This window comes from Maniola jurtina, chromosome 8 (assembly GCF_905333055.1).
Source record: "Maniola jurtina chromosome 8, ilManJurt1.1, whole genome shotgun sequence".
NCBI classification, from domain to species: domain Eukaryota; kingdom Metazoa; phylum Arthropoda; class Insecta; order Lepidoptera; family Nymphalidae; genus Maniola; species Maniola jurtina.
The window spans coordinates 10477001-10501218 of record NC_060036.1 but is presented as its reverse complement, the minus strand read 5'-3'; the positions used below and the strand labels follow the sequence as shown (position 1 = coordinate 10501218).

Sequence of the window (24218 nt, the reverse complement as noted above, 5' to 3'; positions counted from 1 at the left end):
CCGTATATGGCGGAGGCTTGGCGTAGCTATCTCATGTTCTCTTTGCATCAATGGAAAAGTGCATCGTAAATAAAATAGGAAAATGTTCCACTGCTAAGTTATGATAGAATTCTGTCAAAGTCGTAGTAACTACAGGCGTGTTGGTGGAATTTTTCGATTTTCTGTTTTGTTAAGTTAAGCTAAGTCTTCTTAGGTACCTACTTCATCTTAGGATAATATAAAAATTAAGATCCTTTTTTAAGAGTGCATTAAAACATAAGAGCCACAATCTCGTTCTCTTAGTCGGGGTCAGATTAAGGATTGGTCTCCTTATAATCTAAGGTCGGGCGGGGTGTATCATAATATATTATATTATATGCGGAAGGATCTGGGAACCCACCGCATTAATATCCCAAAATTTTCCTTTGTGTGATTAATCTTGTGCAGGAGTCTAGAGAATGCGTTGAATGTTGGTATAGATTTTATTAGTTTTTACTGAAAACCTGACTAAAAGTATGTGAGTCAGTCGTGATAGAGTCTACCTTACCTATATCTAATTAGGTACCTGACTTTTCTACTAGCTTAAGCTAAGTAAGTAGGTACTCCTCGTCATATGAAAATTAAGTTTTTGTAATGTGTTTTGCTGTCGCGATCGGTGCAAGCGGAAGGCACGATGCAATGCGTCCGCTCGTGAACCGGATAACAATATTTTTTTATAATTTCACGCCTTGTTTTATGTTTAATAATAAACGAAAAGATGGACATCACAGGGCAGACTGCACTGGCATAATTAAGGCATTATGTATGAGAATAATTCTGGGAGAAACGGCGCTTTAGTGTTCTGAAATTTGTTTTTTTCACGTTATCATTGTTAGTTTACGGTAAGAATGTCCTAAGCACCGTACATTGCGTGTCTTTTACGCGTTGTTTTTAAATCAACTAAGAGTAGATGGTTTACTTCTCGTATTGTGAATAATATACCTACAATTCTGACTTCTCGCGCGGACTAGGCGCAGGTAACATCGTAATGAAATTGCTCTGTGCTATATTTACCTATTACTCAAGTTAAAGTATTCGTACAAAAGTAAACCATACATCAAAATAATACATAGCATCTAGTGAAACCAGTGATAAAGTTATTTCTTCTAAAAAGTGTGTTTTTGACCCATAAAACAGTGTTAAATTATTATTTGCGAAATAGTAACGGTCACTGCGCGTCCGACGCTGCCGCAGGGCCGCGCCGTTGCGCCGTGCAAACGTCAATAACATCGCGCTCACAGTTGTTGATCGGTGCGAATTTCTACCTACCAGGTACCTACTTATCTGTTTTAAAAATGAAATGCGCTGGGTGTTTAAAGAGCAGCAAAGAAGGATCGTCTATTGGATGTAATGGTCCAGTTTGCAAAAGGCGTTTTTGCAACGGTTGCATCAACTTAAACTCATTGACACCCGACCGTATAAAAAATTGGCTATGCCCTGAATGCAGCGCACAAGAAAGGAAGGGTGTTGATAATAGTTCAACTCCCGTTAAATTAAGCGTCGATGCCCAAAATATCACGCTTCGTAAGAGATCAGAGCAGGCAACCGAGATTACTAATGTCTCTGATACATCCGAGGTACAAAGCCTATTATCAGCAGTGAGGCTACTCACGGGAGAGATTTCTTCTCTTAAAAATAGATTAGAAGAAGCCACAGCATCATTAAACCGTTGCAATGAGAGACTCGACACCTTGACGTCTTCGGTAGCCTCAAATGAAACGAGAATCTGTGCACTCGAGCGCCGCAATGAAGAAATAGACGTTCTGAAATGCACCATTGGCGAACTACAGCAGGAAATTAACACCCAAGCACAAAATCATCTCAAAAATGAAATTGAAATCTGTGGCATCCCCGAATGTCCCAATGAGAATGCAACCCATTTAGCCTTGCTTTTAGCGAAGAAAATCGGTGTGGAAGTTTCAGACCAAGATATAGACTGGACCTCACGGGCGGGCCCGCGTGTTTTGTCGGCTGTGAACGCCACGGGAAACGCGAGAAAGTATCCTCGTCCGATCGTCGTACGTTTACTGCGGCGGTCTAAGAGGGACGAATTTCTCAAAGCATCCAAATCACGCCGAAATATCACTAGCACCGACTTGAACCTACCCGGACCGGCACAGAAAGTCTTTATAAACGAGCGGCTTACGCAGAGAAACAGACTGTTATTTCGTGAGTGCCGCATACAAACAAAACAATTGGGATACGAATTCTGCTGGTGCAATAACGGGACTATCTACGTACGAGCACGCGAAGGAAAATCTGCTAGTGCTATCCGCAATCATGAAGATCTGGAACGACTTACCAATAAACACAAAACAACATCCAATAATACAACATTATTATAAACTTTTTTATAGGTACAATTTTCATGTAGTGTGCGGGTATCCTTATGTTTCTACATGTTATTTCAGATCACTGCGGAAGAAAAGTAATCTTTGTTATGATATATATACAAATTACTGTAAAAAGCAAAACAACTTGTCATTGTATAACAAAATAACAGTCAATAATTTAAATAATAACAATTATTATTATTGGTGTAGGTTTGTCATTGCTACTCTTGCAAGATACTCGTACCTCTTATTATTGTTTGGAAAACTGTATTTCCTGGCAAAACCTAAACTAGTGATGGTTCTTATAACATTATATGTACTGGAAAATATTAGAATAATTAGGTTTGTCGCTAAATTCTGGTTTTTTAATTTTATGAAATTATTATTGAATGTCTTATTACTTTATGTTTTTAGTATTATATCAGTGTTACTCAAAGATACAATTAGTATAAGATTGTCAGTTACTTCGCTATTTAATATTACTAATGTTAATAATAAGTTACATACAGGGCATCCCTACACACATATCTACATATACGGCTATAATACCCAAAGACTTACATTTAAGAATAATACTTTAAATACTCAGTTAATATTACATTTTATGCAATCTAAACAAATACAAAAAAACTATGGTAAAACTAAGTTCCTAAGTTTTGTTATACTATTGCTTTATATTTTGCATTTATTATTGACATACTGCTCTGATTTAGGCACCAAAACCTGTAGGAAAATTGTTATAGAATACTTAAGGCACTATTTAAACCACTTATTAAAAATTATTACAATATTTTATGATAAAACTGAATTGATAAGTTTTATTACTCTAATGATACTTTATGTTCTAAATTATGACAAGCTACATTTTCTACTGTCATGGTGCTATAATAATAATTTAAACACTGAAAAGTACAAGATAAAATATGTAATAGGTGTGACAAATGATGTGAATAACAATAAATTGGAGCTAAAAATTAATAACCGTATTATTGACTCCAATATTGAAATTGCAAATACATTTGAGAATTTTTTCCAGAACATTCCAGTCATCACTACTAGTTCCCTTAGCTCTTCACCAACAGAAGCCTATGATCTTCTCAGGGCCAATGTCACTGAATGCGGTGTGTTGTTTAGGTTTGAATACGTTACTCCATATGACATTGTTAAAGTGTTCAAATCTTTACAAAGCAAAAAAACCGGAGATCTGTGGGGAATATCAGTAAAAATAATTAACAATATTATTGATATTATTGCGCCATATCTAGCCTTAATTTTTAATGAGTCTGTGGATACAGGCGCTTTTCCAGATCTCATGAAATGTAGTAAATTGATACCTCTTTTTAAATCGGGTAGCAAAAGTGACCCAAACAATTACAGGCCAATTTCAATTTTGCCAACACTGAGCAAGATATTTGAGAAAATCATGCTCAACCAACTGCTTCAGCATTTCAATTTAAATAAGCTACTCCATTCTGAACAGTATGGCTTCACTAAAGGTCGATCAACAACCGACGCGGCCGCAATGCTGTTAAAGCATATATTCAATGCGTGGGAGGGGTCACAGAATGCCATTGGTATTTTCTGTGATTTATCCAAGGCATTTGATTGCGTTGAGCACGAGACTCTTTTAGTTAAATTGAGCCACTATGGAATCAAAGACACTGCGCTTGGTCTCATTGCGTCCTATCTTAGTGATCGTATTCAAACAGTATGTGTGAATGATGTGAAGTCATCCGGATCAGCCTCACTAATGGGTGTTCCTCAAGGCTCTATTCTAGGTCCTTTCATGTTCTTAGTATACATAAACGATTTACCATATGTAGTCCAAAATATTTGCGATATCGTACTATTTGCTGACGATACGTCTTTGATTTTTAAAGTCGATAGAAATAAGGACAATTTTGACGATATAAATGGTGCCATATCTCAGGTAACTCACTGGTTTACTGTAAATAATCTACTTTTAAATGCAAAAAAAACTAAGTGTATTGAATTCGCACTGCCCAATACCAAGAACACAAGTAACATTAATTTAATGATAAATAATGATATTTTGAAAATAGAAGAGACTACTACATTTTTGGGGATAACCTTAGATGCGAAGCTGCAATGGGGCACCCATATATCAACTCTTGCTGGCAAACTAAGCTCTGCTGCTTACGCGGTTAGAAAGATTCGACAATTAACTGACGTGGAGACCGCAAAGATAGTATATTTTGCTTATTTTCATAGTATTATGTCTTATGGAATCTTAATATGGGGTAGAGCGGCAGATATTGGGAGAATTTTTGTATTACAAAAAAGGGCAATACGCGCAATTTATAACTTAAAACCACGCGATTCACTTCGAGAAAAATTTAAGGAAATAGGTATCCTTACCGTAGCCTCTCAATATATTTACAACAACATAATTTTTGTAAGACAAAATATTCTTAGTTACAAGAAGGTTGGCGATCTACACAACAGGCTGACTAGACACCGTAACAGGCTTGCGACTCCTACACTCCGTCTCAGGAAGGTCCAAAAGTCATTTGTGGGAATGGGTATAATCTTCTATAACAAAATTCCTCAGTCAATTTTGGACTTGCCTTTACACAGGTTCAAAAAATCTATTAAAAATATGCTCTTGAGAAAAGCATATTATACTATCGAAGATTATGTAAATGATAAAAAAGCGTGGATTTGAACTTCGATTCGCTCCAGCAATGCGCAGGACTTCAATTGCTTTTATACATGGCATAATATTGTATATCAAATCTTTGAAAAGAGCAACCGCCGAGTTTCTTGCTGGTTCTTCTCGGTAGGAAAGGCATTCCGAACCAGTGGTAGATGCTTTTGACGATTCGAAAGAACTTGTAAAAGTCTAATTGAATAAAAACATTTTGAATTTGAATTTGAATTTGAATATAAGTGTGATAAAATATTTAAGGCACTTATTTAAAGCTATAACACTATTTTATCATAAAATTAAGTTAATTAATTTCACTATACTACTACTACCATATGTTCTAAATTATGATAAACTAATAAAAAAATCTGTAACTCTTCATTTTTTGCACACAGATAAACTACTAAGACTCAGCATAGGACTGTATATTTTATACCCCACCAACATGATAATGTCTGGTATATTAGTTATAATGTTATGCAAGGTTTTTGTAAGTTGTAAGCTGGCCATACCAGTTGTAAGAGAGTTAATACAATTTATAATGAGTATGTTGATTTTGAATCACATAAGCTCAAAAATTGAACTCAATGGCATAAATTGTAATAATAATTATAAAAGTTCGAGTAGGATGCATCCACACAGATATGCCAAACAGATCTATACTTTCCTATCTAAACTATTATGTTGTTATCTTAACTACATTAAATACTACAAATCATTGGAATCATACTCAACAAAAAACATTTTTATAGGTACAATTAAAACTAAACAACATAAACTTTTAGTATATTTTTATCACTTTTTAAATTCAATCATAACATACAGAACAGTTTAACATCTGATATTGATCAGCATACCTCAGTGCCGTGTACGGCAGTGGCTGATCCTGACACATTTTATAATACTTATATGTTAAGCAATAATACTACCTCACAGTACTTAAATATATTAACCATGAATATTAGGAGTATAAACAAGAACCTTGATGATTTCCTTGTCTTCATAACACGATTACAAATAAAACCTGACATACTCGTTTTAACTGAATGTTGGACACAGCATATAGTGAATCCTCCACAAGTTGATGGTTATTCGAGCTCTCACACAAAAAATAATCATAATCAAAATGATGGAGTTATTGTATACATTAGAACACATATACATGCCTCGACTTTTGAAGCTTCAATTTCAGAGGCCAACTGTCTTATAATTACTTTCAAGGATATTCATATTATAGCTTTATACCGTCCAGCAGGCTTTCGTAACCCGCAACTGTTTTTGGAATCTCTTGGTACGTTTTTGGAAAGCAAAAAATATAGGCGAATCATCTTAACTGGAGACTTAAACCTTGACCTTTTACCTGATAGTCACTGTTCTTATAGCCAAGAGTATCAAAATATTCTCGCTTTAAATGCTCTCATACCAGCTGTCAATTGTCCTACGAGAGAATTACGTTGTCTTGATCACTTTGCTATCAAAAACATAAACGATTCAAGAACTTTTGTCTTTGAACCTACAATAACAGACCATGCCCCTATTTTATTAAATTTAAAACTACGTAACAAAGTAATACACTCATCAACACAAAATGTAACTAGGCATATTCACAACTACAAAGCTATGGAGGAAAGCTTAACACAGTTAGACTGGGTAAACTATTTCAGCTCAAGTGACACTAATTTTGCAGCAAATTTCCTAGTTGACAATATTAAGGACATAATCATTAGTAATACACATGTCTCAACTGTTCCTAAAAAACTAAAACCTATTAAACCATGGATTAATTATAGCATTGTTAAATGTATAAAAAAAAGGGATAGCCTTCATAGAATATTTAAAAAATCTCCAACAGAACTAAATAAAATTACATATACGCAGTATAGAAATGCTTGTAACTCTTTACTGAAGTCACTTAAACGAAACTACTTACAAGGAAAGTTAAAACAAAATGCAGGTAATTCTAAAGGCACTTGGGACACAGTAAAAGAAATTTGTAACCTACCTACATCAAATGCGCCTGCTACAGCCTTGATAAATATCATGAACACCCCTAAGGAGTCATTAGCTCAGGTTAATAAATACTTTACTAGTATAGGGCATAACCTTGCAACTTCAATTATTAATAAATTGGGAGCGCAGTGCAAAAATAATAATCCCAATATGGCATCCGATGCACCCCTTAATTCACTAATGTTCTATCCCACTGATATATGCGAAATTCATAAAATTATCTTAAAGCTAAAATCTAGCAGTGCTCCAGGCCATGATCAAATAGCTACGTACTTTATTAAAAGATTTAAAAATCTACTCTTAGAACCCATAGTTCATCTGGTGAATTTAAGTTTATCTACTGGTGTTTTTCCTGATAGTTTCAAAAAAGCAGTCGTAATTCCAGTATATAAAAGTGGAGACAAAGAGTCAATTTCTAACTACAGACCTATATCGCTATTAAGTGTATTAAGTAAGATAGTGGAAAAAGTGGTGAACGCTAGACTAATAAAGTACCTTGAACAGAAAAATCTCCTTGGATCCAACCAATTCGGTTTTAGAGCCAATAGATCTACCTTGGACGCGGTACTAGAAGTGACTAATCATATTACAAAGTGCCTTGATAAGGGAAGGAAATGTATTGGTATTTTCCTTGACTTGCAAAAGGCCTTCGATACTGTGTCAATCCCTATCTTGCTTGACAGACTTTCCGACATGGGTGTTAGGGGTATTACATTAGACTGGTTCAAGAGCTACCTTAGGGATAGACAACAATGCGTTAAAATTGGTAATGTTACCAGTGAATTTACTAACATTAGATATGGTGTCCCCCAGGGGAGTGTTCTGGGCCCCACCTTATTTCTTAGTTATATAAATCCACTTTGTAATCTGTCCCCAAAATCTGGACGCATATTTTGTTTTGCCGATGATACTGTGGTTTTATTTGAAGGCAGTGATTGGAAAGAAGTGAAGTTGCTTGCTGAAGAAGGTCTTAAGCAAATCACGACATGGTTAGAGGACAACCTACTTACAATCAACACCGTGAAAACAAAGTATGTGTGTTTCAGTACATCAATTCGGAATAACCCAGACAAAGACTTTAAACTTCCTATTCACACTTATCCTTGTAATCGGAAAAGTGGGCTAGACGCTTGTTGTAGCTGTGACATTTTAACCAAAGAGACAACTGTTAAATATCTTGGAATTACATTAGATGAACATCTTAGCTGGTCAACTCATATCCATAACACTTCTAATAAAATCAAGAAACTCATCCCATTATTTAGGAATCTAAGAGATATTGCCCCTATCGAAACAACTATGATGGTCTACAAGTCACTATGTCTTTCGATTATGACCTATTGCATATGTGCATGGGGTGGGGCTGGCAAAACTTTTATGTTGCGGCTAGAACGCGCTCACAGAACTTTACTTAAAACTATTTTTAAAAAACCATTTAGATATCCCACTGATGATTTATATAAAGAATGCAATGTACTTAATGTCCGACAACAATACTTATGTTCAATAATTTTGCGCTTCCACTCTAAAATTGATCCTTGCACTATAAACAATAGCAAAAGAGTAATCAAACTCCCTACACATTTTACAAATACATGCTTTGCTGGAACACAATTCGAATTTCGCTCATCATATGCATATAATATATTTAACAGGGTTAGCAAAGGTATCAACATAAGCAGAATAAATAAATTCGATCTAACCAGAGCAGTTAAAAGCTGGCTGGTAGCTAAGGGCTATGACGAAACAGAAAATATTTTAATAGTCAAGAAATAGCGCGCGAGCATACACACCGCACACACACACACACACACACACGCCCACATAAACAAACACAAGTACTTGTAGTAAACTTTGTACTCCTACCTTCTGCAATACAGGTATTTCCTAGTGCAGAAGGTAGGAATCTCAATCTTGATATGTAACCCATGTATAAGTATCAAATAAAAATTATTATTATTATTATTATTAATTACCTATAGCTGTCTACGTGGTTACACAAATATATCGCCACATGAAACTGTGTTCGATTAAGTACCTACTGTAAAATTAGGTTTTACGTCCATATTATATGTAGAAAGTTTCAACTTATCAAAATAAAATAAGCGGGTAATTTGGAAGTCATGTCACAACTTACAGAAGGTACAATAAATAGCATTGTCGTAACAACCGATAAATGATTACGAAACGTAAAAAACAAAGCGTAAATTTTTACGTCGACATCGGCGCCAAGTCATGAGGCGCGTGTTTTTGACCTATCATATTCGTGGCATACAGGTTTTCATACAATGACCGGTCCAAACAAATTTCAATCTTAAATAATGAAAATAAAGTCGAACTGTCGTCTAACCATGAACTTTCGTCCTAGACTCGCTTTTACTTTAGTTTTTGTCAGATAAGTTTAGTAAGCAAGCTTTTATCGTATCTAATCCAGACAAGAGCTAAGACCAGTGTGAATTTTTAAGAAGTTTGTAAAAAAAATTATGTATGTATCACCGTAATGTATGAACAAAAATGCCAGGAAAGTCAGGAGTACATCGCTCTAAGTATATAGAGCAATTTGTGCAGGTTTCCTGACCTCCAACTAAAATATTATTTGGTTTTGAGGGGTCAGTTGACTCCTATAAGATAGGAGTAGATTATCTGCCCTTTGATTTATCATTTACCAATGACCAGATGATGCTCGCGATTTTATGAAAACCCCGTGGGATCTGTTCGATTTTCCGAGATAAACAATAGTATATAATTATGTCCGTTTCTGGTATGTAAATTATCTCTGTACCAGATTTCGTCAAATTGGTTATGGGCCGTGGAAAGTTACCCACACTTTCGCATTTACAATAATAGATATAAGTCCCCTTTGGATAGTATAGCATAAAACTCTTACATGACTGCAGAATACTGAAATCAATTTTTTTGTTAATTTCAGGAGTTATTCGCCCAGCTGCAATGGTCTGCAGAACGAGCGCCAGCGGCCGACAGTCTTCGAAGGGCGTTAGGCGGTGGAGGAGCTCGCTTCCAACTCGGCTGCATGGCCGACGCGAGCGAATGTTTCGAGCACCTTCTTCTACGTGTCCATGCTCACGTGGCCGCCGGCAGCGGGGACAAGCGAGACGATGACGCTTGCAGGGCACCACATTGCGTGCCCCATAGGAAGTTTGCGATGATGCTGGTGGAGCAGTCCGTTTGCGGTGCCTGTCAAGCTACTTCGGAACCTCTGCCTTTTACTCAGGTTTGTTATGGCATAAACTACGTATAGATCTTAGGCTCTAGTAAACTAAATGGTTTAGATTTGGTGGATAGTTAAATAGAGATTCTTTACCGGATATAACTATGGACCGCACCGGATAAATCCGAATAACATCAGATATACCAAAAAAATCTGAGTTACAAAAAATCTGCGATCTACAACCATAGATAGGCAATCTAGAAATTGAACTCGAATATTAAAGAGTGCCAAGTTTTTTGATGGTTCCTCTCGATAGGACAGGCATTCCGATACAGTGGAAGACACACTTGATGATTCAAAAGTACTTCTAAAAGTTTACTTGAAAAAAAAGCTACCTTCTTATTTCTATATTTCTTAAAAGCTCGGTAGAGGATAAGATGGGACTCAAACAGACGTGATCCGAATGCTCCAAAATATTTGAGAAAATATTAAAAAGATATTGTTTATTTCCGCAGATGGTTCACTACGTGTCTGCAACTGCTCTCACCGCGCAGGCAGCTCTTGGCGAACATGGCGACAGCTTCGGCCTGCTACTGAAAAAGGCTGGAGGCATGGGCGATATACGAGAATGCCCTGTAAGTGCATATTATCAGTTCTCATATTTAACAATGCCATTTAAACACAAAATTCCAATATTTCTTTTAGTGAATGGTGATAAGAGTTTAAACTATGTTTTATCTTTTTTAACAGAACGCCTGCGGAGCCAAAATACAAATCTGCAGAACATTGATGAATCGTCCTGAAGTTGTATCTATTGGAATGGTTTGGGATTCCGAGAGGCCAGCTGCCGAACATGTAGCAGCGGTTTACGCAGCATTGGGTACTGAATTACGACCCACGGACGCATTCCACGCATGCGTTGACAGAGCTTGGGCTGCTCGCGCCACCCATCAACTCGTTGGTCTTGTCACATATTACGGCAAACACTACTCGACTTTCTTCTTCCATAGTAAGCTAAGGTTATGGATTTACTTCGACGATGCTGACGTCAAAGAAATCGGACCAGAGTGGTCACAAGTCGTTGAGAAGTGCAAAAGAGGTAGATTTCAACCTCTCTTACTTTTGTACGCCGCAGTAGATGGAACGCCTTGTGATACACGACACGCTCCAAAAGATGTCGTGCCATTCCCCGCACCCGAGCCGCGAAGAGCCGTCACCCCCGCTCCTGAACGACCGATGGCCGGTTACGCCAGGAGAGCTGTCACTCCGGGCCCGGATAATGATAGCGATTATGTGAGCAGAAAAACTGTCGAGAACATGCTCGATGCTCAAGCCAGTCGACGGGCACAGTTAGCAAGAAGTCTGAGCACGAGCTCCGCTTCTGATACACAGGAGAGACCTAGAGCACGCAGAGATTCGGGCAACTGGAGTGGAGATAGAAACAGTGCATCGTCTGCTTCCTCTTCGACAGTTGAAAGTCCATACATGTATCCGAGAGGACGAGGGCCTGGTAGCATTCCGAGTAGTCCGACTAGAAAGGGAGAATTATCTAGCGGTGGTTCATGTGACGCTGGTTATGATTCTTATTCCTTATCGTCAACCGACAGTCTTCCCCTTCAGCAAGGGTTAAGACATAATTTACAACTTGCTCAGATTCCGGAGCTGACCACTCGAGGGGATTGTGAAGCACTTTGTCTAGAAGCAGATAGGTTGTTAGAGAAATCACGTCATGCTGAAGATGCAGCTGATTACGAAACCGCTCTTGTACTTTGCGATGCTGCAGCGGCTAAAGCTCGCGCAGCAATGGACGCACCTTATAACAATCCGCATACGATGACATTTGCTCGAATGAAACACAATACTTGTGTGATGCGGGCTCGTAGCCTCCAACGACGTATGGCTGGTATGAATAGGGTCACGGAAATTCCACAATCAGCGGCAGTGAGAAACACTAAATGCGGCCTCGAAAGTTCACCTACAACTATCGAAATTTACGCAACGTTGCCGAAAAAGAAGGGTTCAACTAAAAAATCACCTAAAAATATAGACGATGATATAGACAATCCTCCTAGAGAACGTCCACCACGACATAAATCTCGAGATGAAGATAAAGTAAGAGAAAAACGTTCAAGGAGCGAAGACCGCAGTCGCGCTCGAAAAGAAGTATCCGTAGCTCCTGAGAAAAAGGAAGAGCCAGCCGAAGACAAGAAGGCAAACAAAAAGCAGCATAAAATTCGCAGAAAACTGTTAATGGGTGGATTAATTAGAAGAAAAAACCGTTCCATGCCGGATTTGACGGAAGGAGCCGACGCTAACAATGACACTAAAAATAAAGAAGTACGCGTATCTTCTGTAGATGATGCAGATGTAGGAAGAAGAAAAGCTGAGGACAAAAGTAATTTGAGTGGTTATTTGTCTGAGGGACATTTAGAATATTCAGCGGCGAGTGGTACAAATCCTAATTTAGAGAGGAGCAAATTAATGAGAAAAAGTTTTCATGGAAGCGCTGGTAAAATACTAACTGCGGCAAAAGTACCTCCACCGCCACCACTGCGAACGACTTCTCAGCTTAGCGGGACTAAGTTTGAATCAGAAGTAATAGAGCACGGCATCCAATCACGGCCACCACAACCTTTACCACCTTCTACTCAAGGCGAATATTCTTATACTCAAGATAACGAAGAAGATGGTGGGTTCTCTGAACAATATGGTGAAGAACATCAATCACTGCCGTTTCTTCCATCTTATGATGACAATTCAATGAATCACTACAACAATAGACTAGACGATTCACCAGATACATCCCAAAATTTCCATACAGTTGTAACTAAAGCTATGATCCATCAAGAACAGAGCCCTGTTAAAAGAGATACCATGCCTAACATACTACCAACTCAGCAAAATATCCAAAATCTATCTCACGTATTTGATAACGGCGTGGATGTTGTCGATTGCGCAATGCCGAATAGGAGATCTCCGCCAATGTTCGAACTACCACCGTATCCCAGTCCAATGAATTCTGTCAACCACTCAAGACAACCAAGTGAAGAGTTTCCTCCACCTCCACCACCAATAGTTATAGCACAGCAAAACTTAGTGCAATTACAGGATGAACTTCTTAAATTACAACTACGTAATAATAATGTCGATGCTATTAATTATGCCAGGTACAACGATAATGATAGAGATATACAAAAAGATTCACTTCTGGCTCAGTTACAAGAAAAAAGAAATGAAATTCTTAGAAATGAAGAATGTATCACAAAGCTTAATCAATTAGAAACTATCGGCACACCTGGAGATAATTGGCTTAGAGAATTACAAGCAAAACAAGCGGCTTTAAGATTAAAACGGTCTGGTTCTCTCGATTGCCAACTCTCGAATAGCAACGAAAACACAACACAAACCTTTGAAAATAATAACAACGTCAGGAACATTGCTTCAAGATTTGAACACAATACGCAAAGTGCATCTAATGAGGGGGAGCGAACTCATGTCGGCTACGTCGGTATCGGTGGAAGCCGTGATGTCATTAATTGTTCCAATCAGACAAATAGTAGGATGTACGGGAGACGTGCTTCATCGTCATCTATTGACCCGAAGTATCCCGAAGACGAAGACCAAAAGAACGTAAATGATACAATTTATGGTGACCGAACGAAACCTAAGAAAAAGACAGTTTCTTTTTGTGACCAAGTTATATTAGTTGCAACTGCAGAAGATCAAGAAGATGATAGTTATATACCCAATCCGATTTTAGAAAGAGTGTTAAAGTCTGCAATGAACAAACCAGAACTTACAACAATTCCCCTACAAACAGATAAATCTTCCCTTCAAAGAACGGAATCATTCGATAGTCAATCTTCGAGATCTACGATATCAACGTTATCTCAAGCATCCTACGCACCCAATGATAGCGGCCACGCCGATTATTATAGAGTACAGAATTCTTACCCCACGTATGAAATTGCTCAAACACGGCCACAACAACAATTTAATCCTCAGAAAAGTACGTCTGTACATGGTACTAATTCACCAGTGCTATCGAACCCGAACCCAAATTTATCGAACAATAACCAGATTTATCAAGCTCTTCCGGCTAGTTCTCAACAGAATACAAGTAACCCGATACCTTATAATCAACCGCCATCTGCATATTCCAATCAAAGCAGCACCAGCCCACCGAACTTTAGCCAAAATCCTGCAAACAGACTGACACCTACGCCGCACAACGCTCCCTATATGACTAAACATGTTCCAAACATTCAAAGACCTATGCCGAATTCTTACCCGCATCCCACTAACCAAGTACACCAAACACAAAACAACAATTATTATCACCTAAGACCTTCGCAGACTTCTGCACCTTATCCTGGCTACTACAACCCACCGACCAGTTACGCTAACTCAGATTACTCTAGTCGATACCCCCAAGTGAATAGTACAAATCATTATAATAATAACCATTCGGTTTACCAACGAGTTCCACCGCCCCACGGGGACGTGCCCGTCGAGAACTATAATAACAATAACTACCAGAAGATTCCTAATAACTATTACCTCGACAACAACGCGAACAACCAAAGTCGCATCAGTGATGCAAGGCACTACACAAATTCTCAACAGCGCACCCCAATGTACAACCAATCTTCGGATAACGGTCCAAGTGTTGAGCAATATCAGTATTCCCAAAATGGTTATAACCCATATCAACACTTGCCGCCACCGAAACAGATGCAGAAGAAATCGGTGTCCTTCGAACCGGGGACAAAGGGAGGGACGGACTCCCCTGTGCCGCCCCAGATGACTGGAAACTATGCGAGCGACACTCAGGCAACGTCATTGATGTCTGGCCAGAAACCGCCTTGCAATTTGTGTCGTAAAAAAACCGTCAACCCGCCGGCGATATACTGCCCAGATTGCGATTATTACATGTCAAGGTTCAAACCCCGCTCATAGCATTCATGACTATGACGAAATACGAATAAATCCTACCGATTGAAAAGATTTTATAAATAGATAGGTAGTTAGTTGTTATTTAATAAAATGTAAACAGCGAATGTAAATTATGCTAATGAATTTAATGAGAGATAGGTAAGAGTATTTGATAAGGTACAATAAATTGATAAGAATACAATATTCAATGAAGTGAATACGACTGATCTCAATTAAGCCTTTTAAAGATTATTCCCTTCTTTAAATTACCTAATTATTCATAAGTATTTTTTTCCTGCCTGTTCTATAGAACCAAGTATATTAATTTGTACCTAGATAAGCTATTTTTGTATGCAACATTTTAAATACATTTTGTTACTCTAAAATTTACTTAAATAAAATATAATAATTTAAAAATAATTTTTGTTTTATTACCACTCGAGAGACCCCTCAAGTAAGAGTAAATAATATATTCATTCATGGGCTCTATAGTCCAGTCAATTTAGCATAAAAAGGGGCCAATCTCGGAATGAGAGGGTAATAAGCTGAATTTTGGTATATTTAGGGCTTCTAAAAGTTGTCTCAAAAATCACATATAATTTCGTCCATGCTTCGTAAGTTATTCAAGGTCAAACTTGAATTGATTTCATCTTTGAATCGCGACATAATAATATAGTGGTGATTCTCAGGGAAAAAGTGTAAAACAATTTTTATACATGATCTACAATTTTTGTTCGACATATTTTATGATAAAACTTACCCTTTAGCTGGAAAAGCAAAAAACCAATTTTTGTGAACCTCAATACAGCTTATTCTCTCTCATTCCGAGGTCGATCAATAATTTGACTGGACTACTATCTGCCTGTGAAAGATAGACGTTCCCTCTAAATTATAGATGCAGACATTAATTCTAAGATCAGTTGGAACAAAAATCTAGGGGTGAATTCACCCCTAGGGGAAACCTCACCGAAACCTTACCAAAACCTCACCAAACCTTACTGAAACCTCACCGAAACCATACCGAAAGCACGCCAAAACTTCAACGAAAGCTTACCGAAACCACGCCGAAATCTCGCTGAAACCGTGCTGAAACCTCACCGATATCTCACCGAAACCTTTGCGAAACCACGTTGAAACCGCACCGGAACCATACCGAATCGCGCTGAAAGAAACCCCACCGAATCCTTACCAAAACCATGCCGAAACCTCACCGGAACCTTACCGAAATTTCATTGAAACCATACCAAAACCATTCCGAAACTTCAACGAAACTGCACCAAAACTTTACCGGAACCTCAACGAAACCATGCCAAACCGTGCCGAAACATCACCAAAACCACGCCGAAACCTCGCTGAAACCATGCCGAAACCTCACCGATATCTTATTGAAAGCTTACCGAAATCATGCCGAAACCTCACAGATACCTCACCGAAGCCCCACTGATATCTTACTAAAATCTTACAGAAACCTCACTGATCTTTTACTAAGGCCTCACCGAAACCACGCAGAAACCTCGCTGAAACCTGGCTGAACCCCTGCCCTGCCGTGACCGCAACTGCTCCTAGAGTAAGGAAATAGCAGGCCGACCGGGAACTGGAGCCTTTGTGTGTTGGCACTGTTTATCGAGAGCCTACAAACTACCTAAATTGACCTAAAATGACCACGTTGGGCAAACTGGTTGGTCAGCGCAGAGCTAGGCTTTTCGCATACTGCCTGCCACTGATTTGTGTTATTTAGAGCCTAGCAGATTGGAATGGTTATTCTTCGGTCGTCATATCCTCGCTCGCTAATTGGCAGGGGGCTCCGCGTGCAGGTGAGGTTGACTGTCAGTTCCACCACCAAAAAACACCAGCAAAACACAAAAACAGACCACTCATAACAAAAAAAAACACTCCAAAAAAGCACCGCACGCGCGCCAGCAAACGCCAACATAGACAAAGTCTCTATTAAACTTCTAATGCGAATTCGAAAAGATTAGAATCCAGAGCCATGTTTAGCGTCGAAAAAGGCATAAAAAGAAAGTGACGAGTGTCAAGTTGGCAATTTGGTAGTGCTACCATATAGAATTGTTTTCCCGATTTTATGGTGAAATTATACATGGATGTACCATAAGAACATTTAAAGGCGAAAATGTGTCTGTCAGGTACTGTTTCGCAATCCATCCTTTTACTGATTGCGATGAAATTTGGTGTAGCTTGAATACCAGAAATGGGCATGGATTACTTAATATTGTGCAAAATAAAAAAGTTCCAATGGGTTTTTACAAACCTACCTAAATCAACGTGGATGAATTAGCGAACATCATGTAGGTTAAATAAAATTATAGAAAAAATCAGACCGACCACGATCGACTTTTATAAAACCCGGCTGTTATTTTATGTGGCAAAAATACTATGCTATGTTACAATACCAGTGTTGTTAAAATACCAGTAATATCTTGTATTACATTACAAGATCTGAAAATGGTTGATGTAAAAGAAAAGGATTACAAGTTACAACTCTGAAATATTATGACACTAACAAAAACTAAAATTATAAATTGTATGAATGCAGGGATTTCATCGAGTGAAGTATGATATTTAAGTTCTTCAAAATAAGTAATAGGTATATATTTGGGGTAATTTTTGATCATTGCTAGAGCAACCCTTAAAATTGTCATTTTCATTTCATTTCAGTTCTCTAATGGCGACCACCAATGACGGGTCGCCTGCTGGAATCTGACGTTTAGTTATTATTTAGGATATTATTAGATACCGTGTTTACGTAAACATGACGGGAATTTTACCGAGTTACCAACGATTTGTTAACGGGGTGCCCGTTCCGTCCATTTCCAGACGCTCGTTTCGTCTTCGCGAAAAATATTTGATTATTTCAGTTCTCTTGACATTTGGTATCGTGTGGCTAGGTGCACTGTTCTATTTGCCCGAGTTTAAAAGTTCCACCAGTGTGAACGACAGTGTCTATAATGTGTACAAACGCATACAGAAGGCTGGCCCGGAGCTTCTCATGCCACCACCTCTCGCTCAAAACGAAGTTGGCGACTTCCCTGTGGTGGGAATCGCACGACACGGTGAAGGGGGTGACGACCCTCACGTAGTGGAGGACAGGAACCGCTTACAAGCGAAGATAGACGAGGACATGGGAATGAAGGTGTTAGAGAGGCCGCAGTTTGATGTAGCGCCTTCTGGCTCATCATCTCGAGGGCCCAGCAAACCTCCCGTAGATGCTATAGAAGAGCCAGCATTAGGTAATAATGCTGCTAACAAGAATGTATCGCCATCGAACCAGAAGGTGGATAGTTCAGTTCAAAAGTATGTGATACCTGCGCTAGATCCAGGCACAGATGTAGATGTCAGGCATAAAAGGGATACTGTTAAAGAGGTAAGCTAGTAGATGTAGTCAACTTTATCAGTTGCACTTTGCAGTGTCCAAAATCCCAAAACTATTGGTATGTTGGACAACATTGCTGGCTCTATTATTTTATGAATAATTGAGATACAAACATTGCTATTCTACTTTGTTATCATCATAATTTGCTTACTTCAAAACACTAATGGCTGAAATTAATAATGGACATATCTGTAACCTATCAATAAGTTACTTTCGTCCAAAATTAAAATCAATCTATCTGTAATCTGTTGATAAGTTTTTGACAATTAACAACTGCTAAGTAACTTATCGACAAGTTAAAGATAGATTGAGCATTAGACATTGTTAATAAAAATGTAAAAAGACCATACAATTTTTGACAAATAACATTGTTAAGTAATCTATCAACGGATTAGAGATAGGATAAATTTTATTAATTTTGGGCATTGATTGACATTAAGCAAACATTTACATTTATTTTTTAAGTACTAATACTTACATGATACATCTAAAATGTAATAAGTATTTCATGATATACAGTAACTACTTAATCACATCATATCATTTTTAAATACAATATCTATCATTGAGAAATATATAAGCATTTCAACATGTTTGCAAACTTATGATCTTCACTCGCTTATCAGATTTAAATAAGATGTAACCAGAGTTCTATAATCTACATAGGTAGTTTCATTAAAAATTATTACATTATTTGTGTACTGACACTTATTGAAAATCACCTTTAACATATTGCTTACATTAACAGGCCTCTCTCCATCACTTACTCCGAGATTACTACTAGATATTAGTTTCTAGAATATGTCTGCAAAATTTCATGGACTTTGGTTGCTTAATATTCAAATGAAATTGGAACCACGTTTGTATGGAGCGAGTGACGGAGAGACCCCTCTTAAGTACTTCTACAGAGTGTAGAAGACAAGTAGTCCAATCTGAAGTAATGCAACATGGTGGTTTGCACAGTTTTTTTTAAAATCATTCATTTACTTCTAATCAACAGCATTATAGATAATAAAATTTACATTGGACTTAATACAAATTAAGACCAAATAGAATTATAATTTTGTTTCTGTTTACTTAGAATTAATTAATAATCATGACAGGAACTCTTTGGAAAAACCAATAGAATTAAATTAAAATTATAGTTTAAGAATGCATTGCTGGAGCGAGCTGTGAGTCAAATCCACACAATGGCCAGACATTTCTTGAGTATATCCAAGCAAATCTATTGAACGCCTTATTCTTCAGTTCATCTCAGAGAAACCAAGCTTTTTTGCCTCATCCAGAATAGTATGCTGAATGCTTTTGGCTGTACAATCTTGCTTTGTGGGTTTCAATTCAGCATCTGCCAATTAATTTAAGTATTTACCTCTATGTCCTACTTCATTGTTCTAGATTTTATACTGTAATTACTGCACTGTAGACTAATTCTGTCATACACAATCTCTAAACTAATTAAAATTACAGGGCTGAATACTTAGCTATCCACTTTTTTAATTATCCCTGTGAAAAAATAGCATAAGATAGGAGAACCTGTCAATTTGGTTTAGAGATTGTGGAGTGTAGTGTGTACGTATTTACCTATAAAAGAAATAGCCACAATGTTACTTTACTACTCAAGCAAGGGCTTGTGCACTGTAACATTGTCTCAGTAAACAATAATAATAAATAAGTATGTCTCCAGTCCTGCGTAGGTAGCTAATCTTTGTGACGATTAGCCACCGTGGCCAAAATTCTGTCCTAAGGGCATTATTTATCCTAGAATTTTTCCTATCCTATATATCATAACCTAGAATTATTTTGCCTCGTGGGAGGCTTCGGCCGTGGCTAATTACCACTCTACCGATAAAACCGTGTCGCCAAACGATTTAGCGTTCCGATAGGATGCTGTGTAGAAACCAAAGGGGCATGGGTTTAATAAAAACTCCCATACCCCTTCCAGGTTAGCCCGCTTTCATCTTAGACTGCATCATTACCACCAGGCGAGATTGCAGTCAAGGGTTAGCTTGTATGTGAATAAATTAATAAAAATAAATAAGAATCTTAGACCCAGGAAAAAACAGTGATTCGCGAAACAACAGTGTGAACAATGTCGCGATGATCTGCTAGTTTTGAAGAAACCATACCTAAGGTGTACACTTTCTATACATTTTAATTATTACGGTAAACACCAAACATAAGGTAGGTACCTACGTAAGTTTTCCTGCACACTTTCCCTTGTGCTCTGGTCGATGAACCGTGGCGCCGCTCAATGGAACTCGCTTACGACACTGCATCCACATTTCCACATTTACCAAGTGAGTAGTGACATCATTTGCGAAGAATTTGTGACGTCGACAAAAACTGTGCACACCTATCGCGCAGACAAACTTACCCGTTGATTTTTATTATAAGCAACATCTATCTATTAGATATACGAGTAGGTAGGTAAATTTAAATAGTAGCTTCTGAGATCTGACCACGTCTTTCATTCGAAATTAGTTTAAACTCCGCAAACTTTTTATAGGTTACCTACCTACCCGCGATTTGGTCCGTCGAATACAGAATAATACTATGTTACTAGGTATCACATTTTTTATTCATCTTTCTCTTTTTATTTAATTACTTTAGTAGCATATTTTAATCTTCAGAATCTTTTTGCCCATCTAGATCGGTTCGAACTTCGATGATTTGTAATAAGTAATTACACACTTTTACATAATATTAGAATATGCCCGCGAATAGCTACTTTTAAAAATCCCGTGGGAACTTTTGATTTTCTGAGAAAAAAGTAGCCTGTATATTACTTCTCTAGAATGCAAGCTAGGTCTGTACCAAATAAATGATGCGTGGATTTTGGTTTTTGAAAATCCCGTTGGAAATCTGGAAATTTCCGGGGCTAAAAGTATCTGTAGAGTATGTCCTTCCCAGGAATCATACGTATCTCTACCAAACGTCAAAATGGATTAAAACTTAAAAGCATGATTCGTGAAAAGATGAACAGACAGTCAGATACGCTTTTGCATTTATAATACTTACGCAATATTATGGATAAGAAAACATCTAGGTATTTAATAATGCTTAGGTATTTAGTTTCTTTTAATATACCTAGATAGCAAATATCTTATCTGTCTGATTGCGAACCGGTTTTCATGTAATAGCAATGTGTATCTTGCTATAGTAAATGTCAAGGAGCTATTTAGTCAAAATGTCTATGTTAATAACCTATTATGAGCTCAACTGAAATCTATCCTTTTGTATCATTATACGTACATACGTATTAGACCTATCCTTCGAACTGTTCCAGCTTCAAATGATTACGTTAAAGGCCTTCATCTTAATTATTCAACTCCTACAAGTTACCCATCTATAATGGTGATTACTGATCACACATTACAGCCAGCCGCGCTCAGGAGATCATGTTATATTTTTAAAAAAACCCGGCCAGTGCGTGTCAGACTCGCGCACCGAGGATTCAATACTCGGTTATATTTTCATGATTCTATGTCAACGGGAAGTACCCCATAGGTTTCATGACAAACACGACAGACAGACAGATAGACAGACAACGAAGTGTTCCTATAAGGGTTCCTTTTTCCTTTTGAGGTTCGGAACCCTAAAAATGTGGCTGACATCTTAAATACGTACCTACTTATTCCCAGTCCTAGTTATTATTTTGTCGCAAAAATTGGTCAAGTGAGAGTCAGATCCGGACACGAAGGATTCTGTATCATCGTACAAGATATAACACTTTAATTTTTTTGTGACGTAACCACAATTTTCGGATATCCCCCTTTATTTGTGCTGCAAAATATTGCTACTTACCTTGTGATTCTAGATCAACGAGAAATACCCTTACTACCCGAGTTTTGATTCCATTGTCAGGCACGACAGACATGTAACGAAGTGATCTGATAAGGGTTCGTTTTTCTTTGGAGATACGGTACCCTAAAAAGCATCATTTGAGATTGTGTCTCTGTCTGTCAATATACTTAAACTTAGCTAGACCGTTAGACAAGCAATATTGCGGCGTTATTGAGTTAACCTACTAGTAATAGGAAGAAGCAATTTTTATTGATACCACCGTAAGACGGTAACGGTTATATTGTGCCTACAATCGGTTGTGCTCCACGCCGACTTGACATACATCTGAATTCCACGACAATCGTCGACCTACAAGTACAAGTAGCGTCAACAACCGCTCACGGAACCGCAACAGTCAACACACTTTTGGAACAATATCGTTTCATATGAACCTGTTTGAAGGTCAGACCGGTTCATATTATAGTTAATCGGCAAAGGTCTCAATCGTAGGATATTTACGGAACAAATCCAATCTCTGGTTATGAATCATAAAAATCTCTTTTATATAACTCCCTGGCACAGTGGTCTTATTAGTGGTAGGTCCCGGGTTCGATGCCCGGCAGGGTTTGGTTTCTAAATCATTGGTCTTGTCTGGTGGGAGGCATTGGCCGTGGCTAGTTACCACGCTACGCTACCCTACCCTACCCTAGGTAGGTAGAGTGGTAATTTAGCATTCCGGTATTCCCAGGCGATTTAGCGCGTTAGCGGTATGATGCCGTGTAGAAACCAAAGGGGTTATGGACTTAATAATAACTGCCATAAACCTACCAGGTTAGCCCGCTTCCATCTAAGACTGTTATCACTTACCACCAGGTGAAATTGCAGTCGAGGGCTAACTTTGGTTGGTCTACCGCAATCTTAAAATGCTATAATGAAGGGACCAGCGAAAATTTTGGTTTGCAAAGCTGAAGCGGCAATGGGCAGTGGGCGTAGTTCGAAAAATCGATAGGCGTTGGGGTCCCGAGGTGCTAGAATGGCAACCCGTACCGGAAAGCGCAGCGTTGGAAGACCCCCCCATTAGGCGGACAGACGATATCAAACGAGTCGCAGGGAGCCGCTGGATTCAGGCGGCGCCAGACCGTGGCAGGTAACAAAAGACTATGTCCAGCTGTGGACGTCTATCGCTTGACGATGATGATGATGATGATTAATAAAATACAAGGTCTCAGGTCTGTAGATCCATAGGTGATGGGCCCGATTGCTACTTAAATGGAGAATGCTAAAAGACAACTATCTCGATGATCCAATGACATCATTAAGCTAAAAAAATTGAAAACGGGAAAAAATTTGATAAAAATAGCTCAACAGCAAAATTAACTGCAACCACATGTGAATACTAGACCTATATGCCCAACGATTGATAAACCAAGCTAACTGAAATCTCCTGATCCACTAATGAAACAAAAATTACGTAAGTTGAAAAGGATGATAGTAAAAATGCTCCTAATTATTGAAAATGAAAGTCTCAAACTAGGCACCCAGCGAAACCTTCGCAGCGCGGCGCAAGATAAATATAGACTGCCGTTCCGCATAAAACTTGCAAATTAATAATTCCCGAGGAGTTCAAACTTCAAAGATAGAACACAGTTACTTAATATCACAGTTTATTATTCCTTTGATGTGATATTGCAGGGTTGAATATTCCCCATTAAACCTTCCACTCTGTCCTAAATGCAGCATCTATTAAGTTTGCTGTGTTGTGTACGGTAAACGATGCTGCGATCGTAATAAGGGTTGCCTCTTTTTATGTAGAAATTACAAACATGTTTCCTTCGAGAGGCACAAACTAAAAGAAGAAGACATGTTTACTTTGTCGGCAGACGGTACCGCATAGTTGAATTTTTCTAAAAG

At 38.1% G+C, this 24218-nt stretch overlaps 2 protein-coding genes across 9 annotated transcripts in view; both read left to right on the top strand.

Moving 5' to 3' along the window:
• Positions 1 to 15554, top strand: part of LOC123867863 — a 94118-nt gene extending 78564 nt beyond the window's left edge. For all 8 annotated transcript variants that reach the window (XM_045910162.1, XM_045910170.1, XM_045910163.1 and 5 more), the window contains 3 exons: positions 9959 to 10261; positions 10714 to 10833; positions 10949 to 15554. In XM_045910162.1, the coding sequence (XP_045766118.1) occupies positions 9959 to 10261; positions 10714 to 10833; positions 10949 to 15157 (4632 nt within the window). In that variant the 3' untranslated portion in view covers positions 15158 to 15554. The remainder of the gene's footprint in view (positions 1 to 9958; positions 10262 to 10713; positions 10834 to 10948) is intronic.
• A 2270-nt stretch (positions 15555 to 17824) lies between these two features.
• Positions 17825 to 24218, top strand: part of LOC123867829 (mannosyl-oligosaccharide alpha-1,2-mannosidase IA-like) — an 89619-nt gene continuing 83225 nt past the window's right edge. The window contains exon 1 of the mRNA XM_045910115.1: positions 17825 to 18515. Within this exon, the coding sequence (XP_045766071.1) occupies positions 17904 to 18515 (612 nt within the window). The 5' untranslated portion in view covers positions 17825 to 17903. The remainder of the gene's footprint in view (positions 18516 to 24218) is intronic.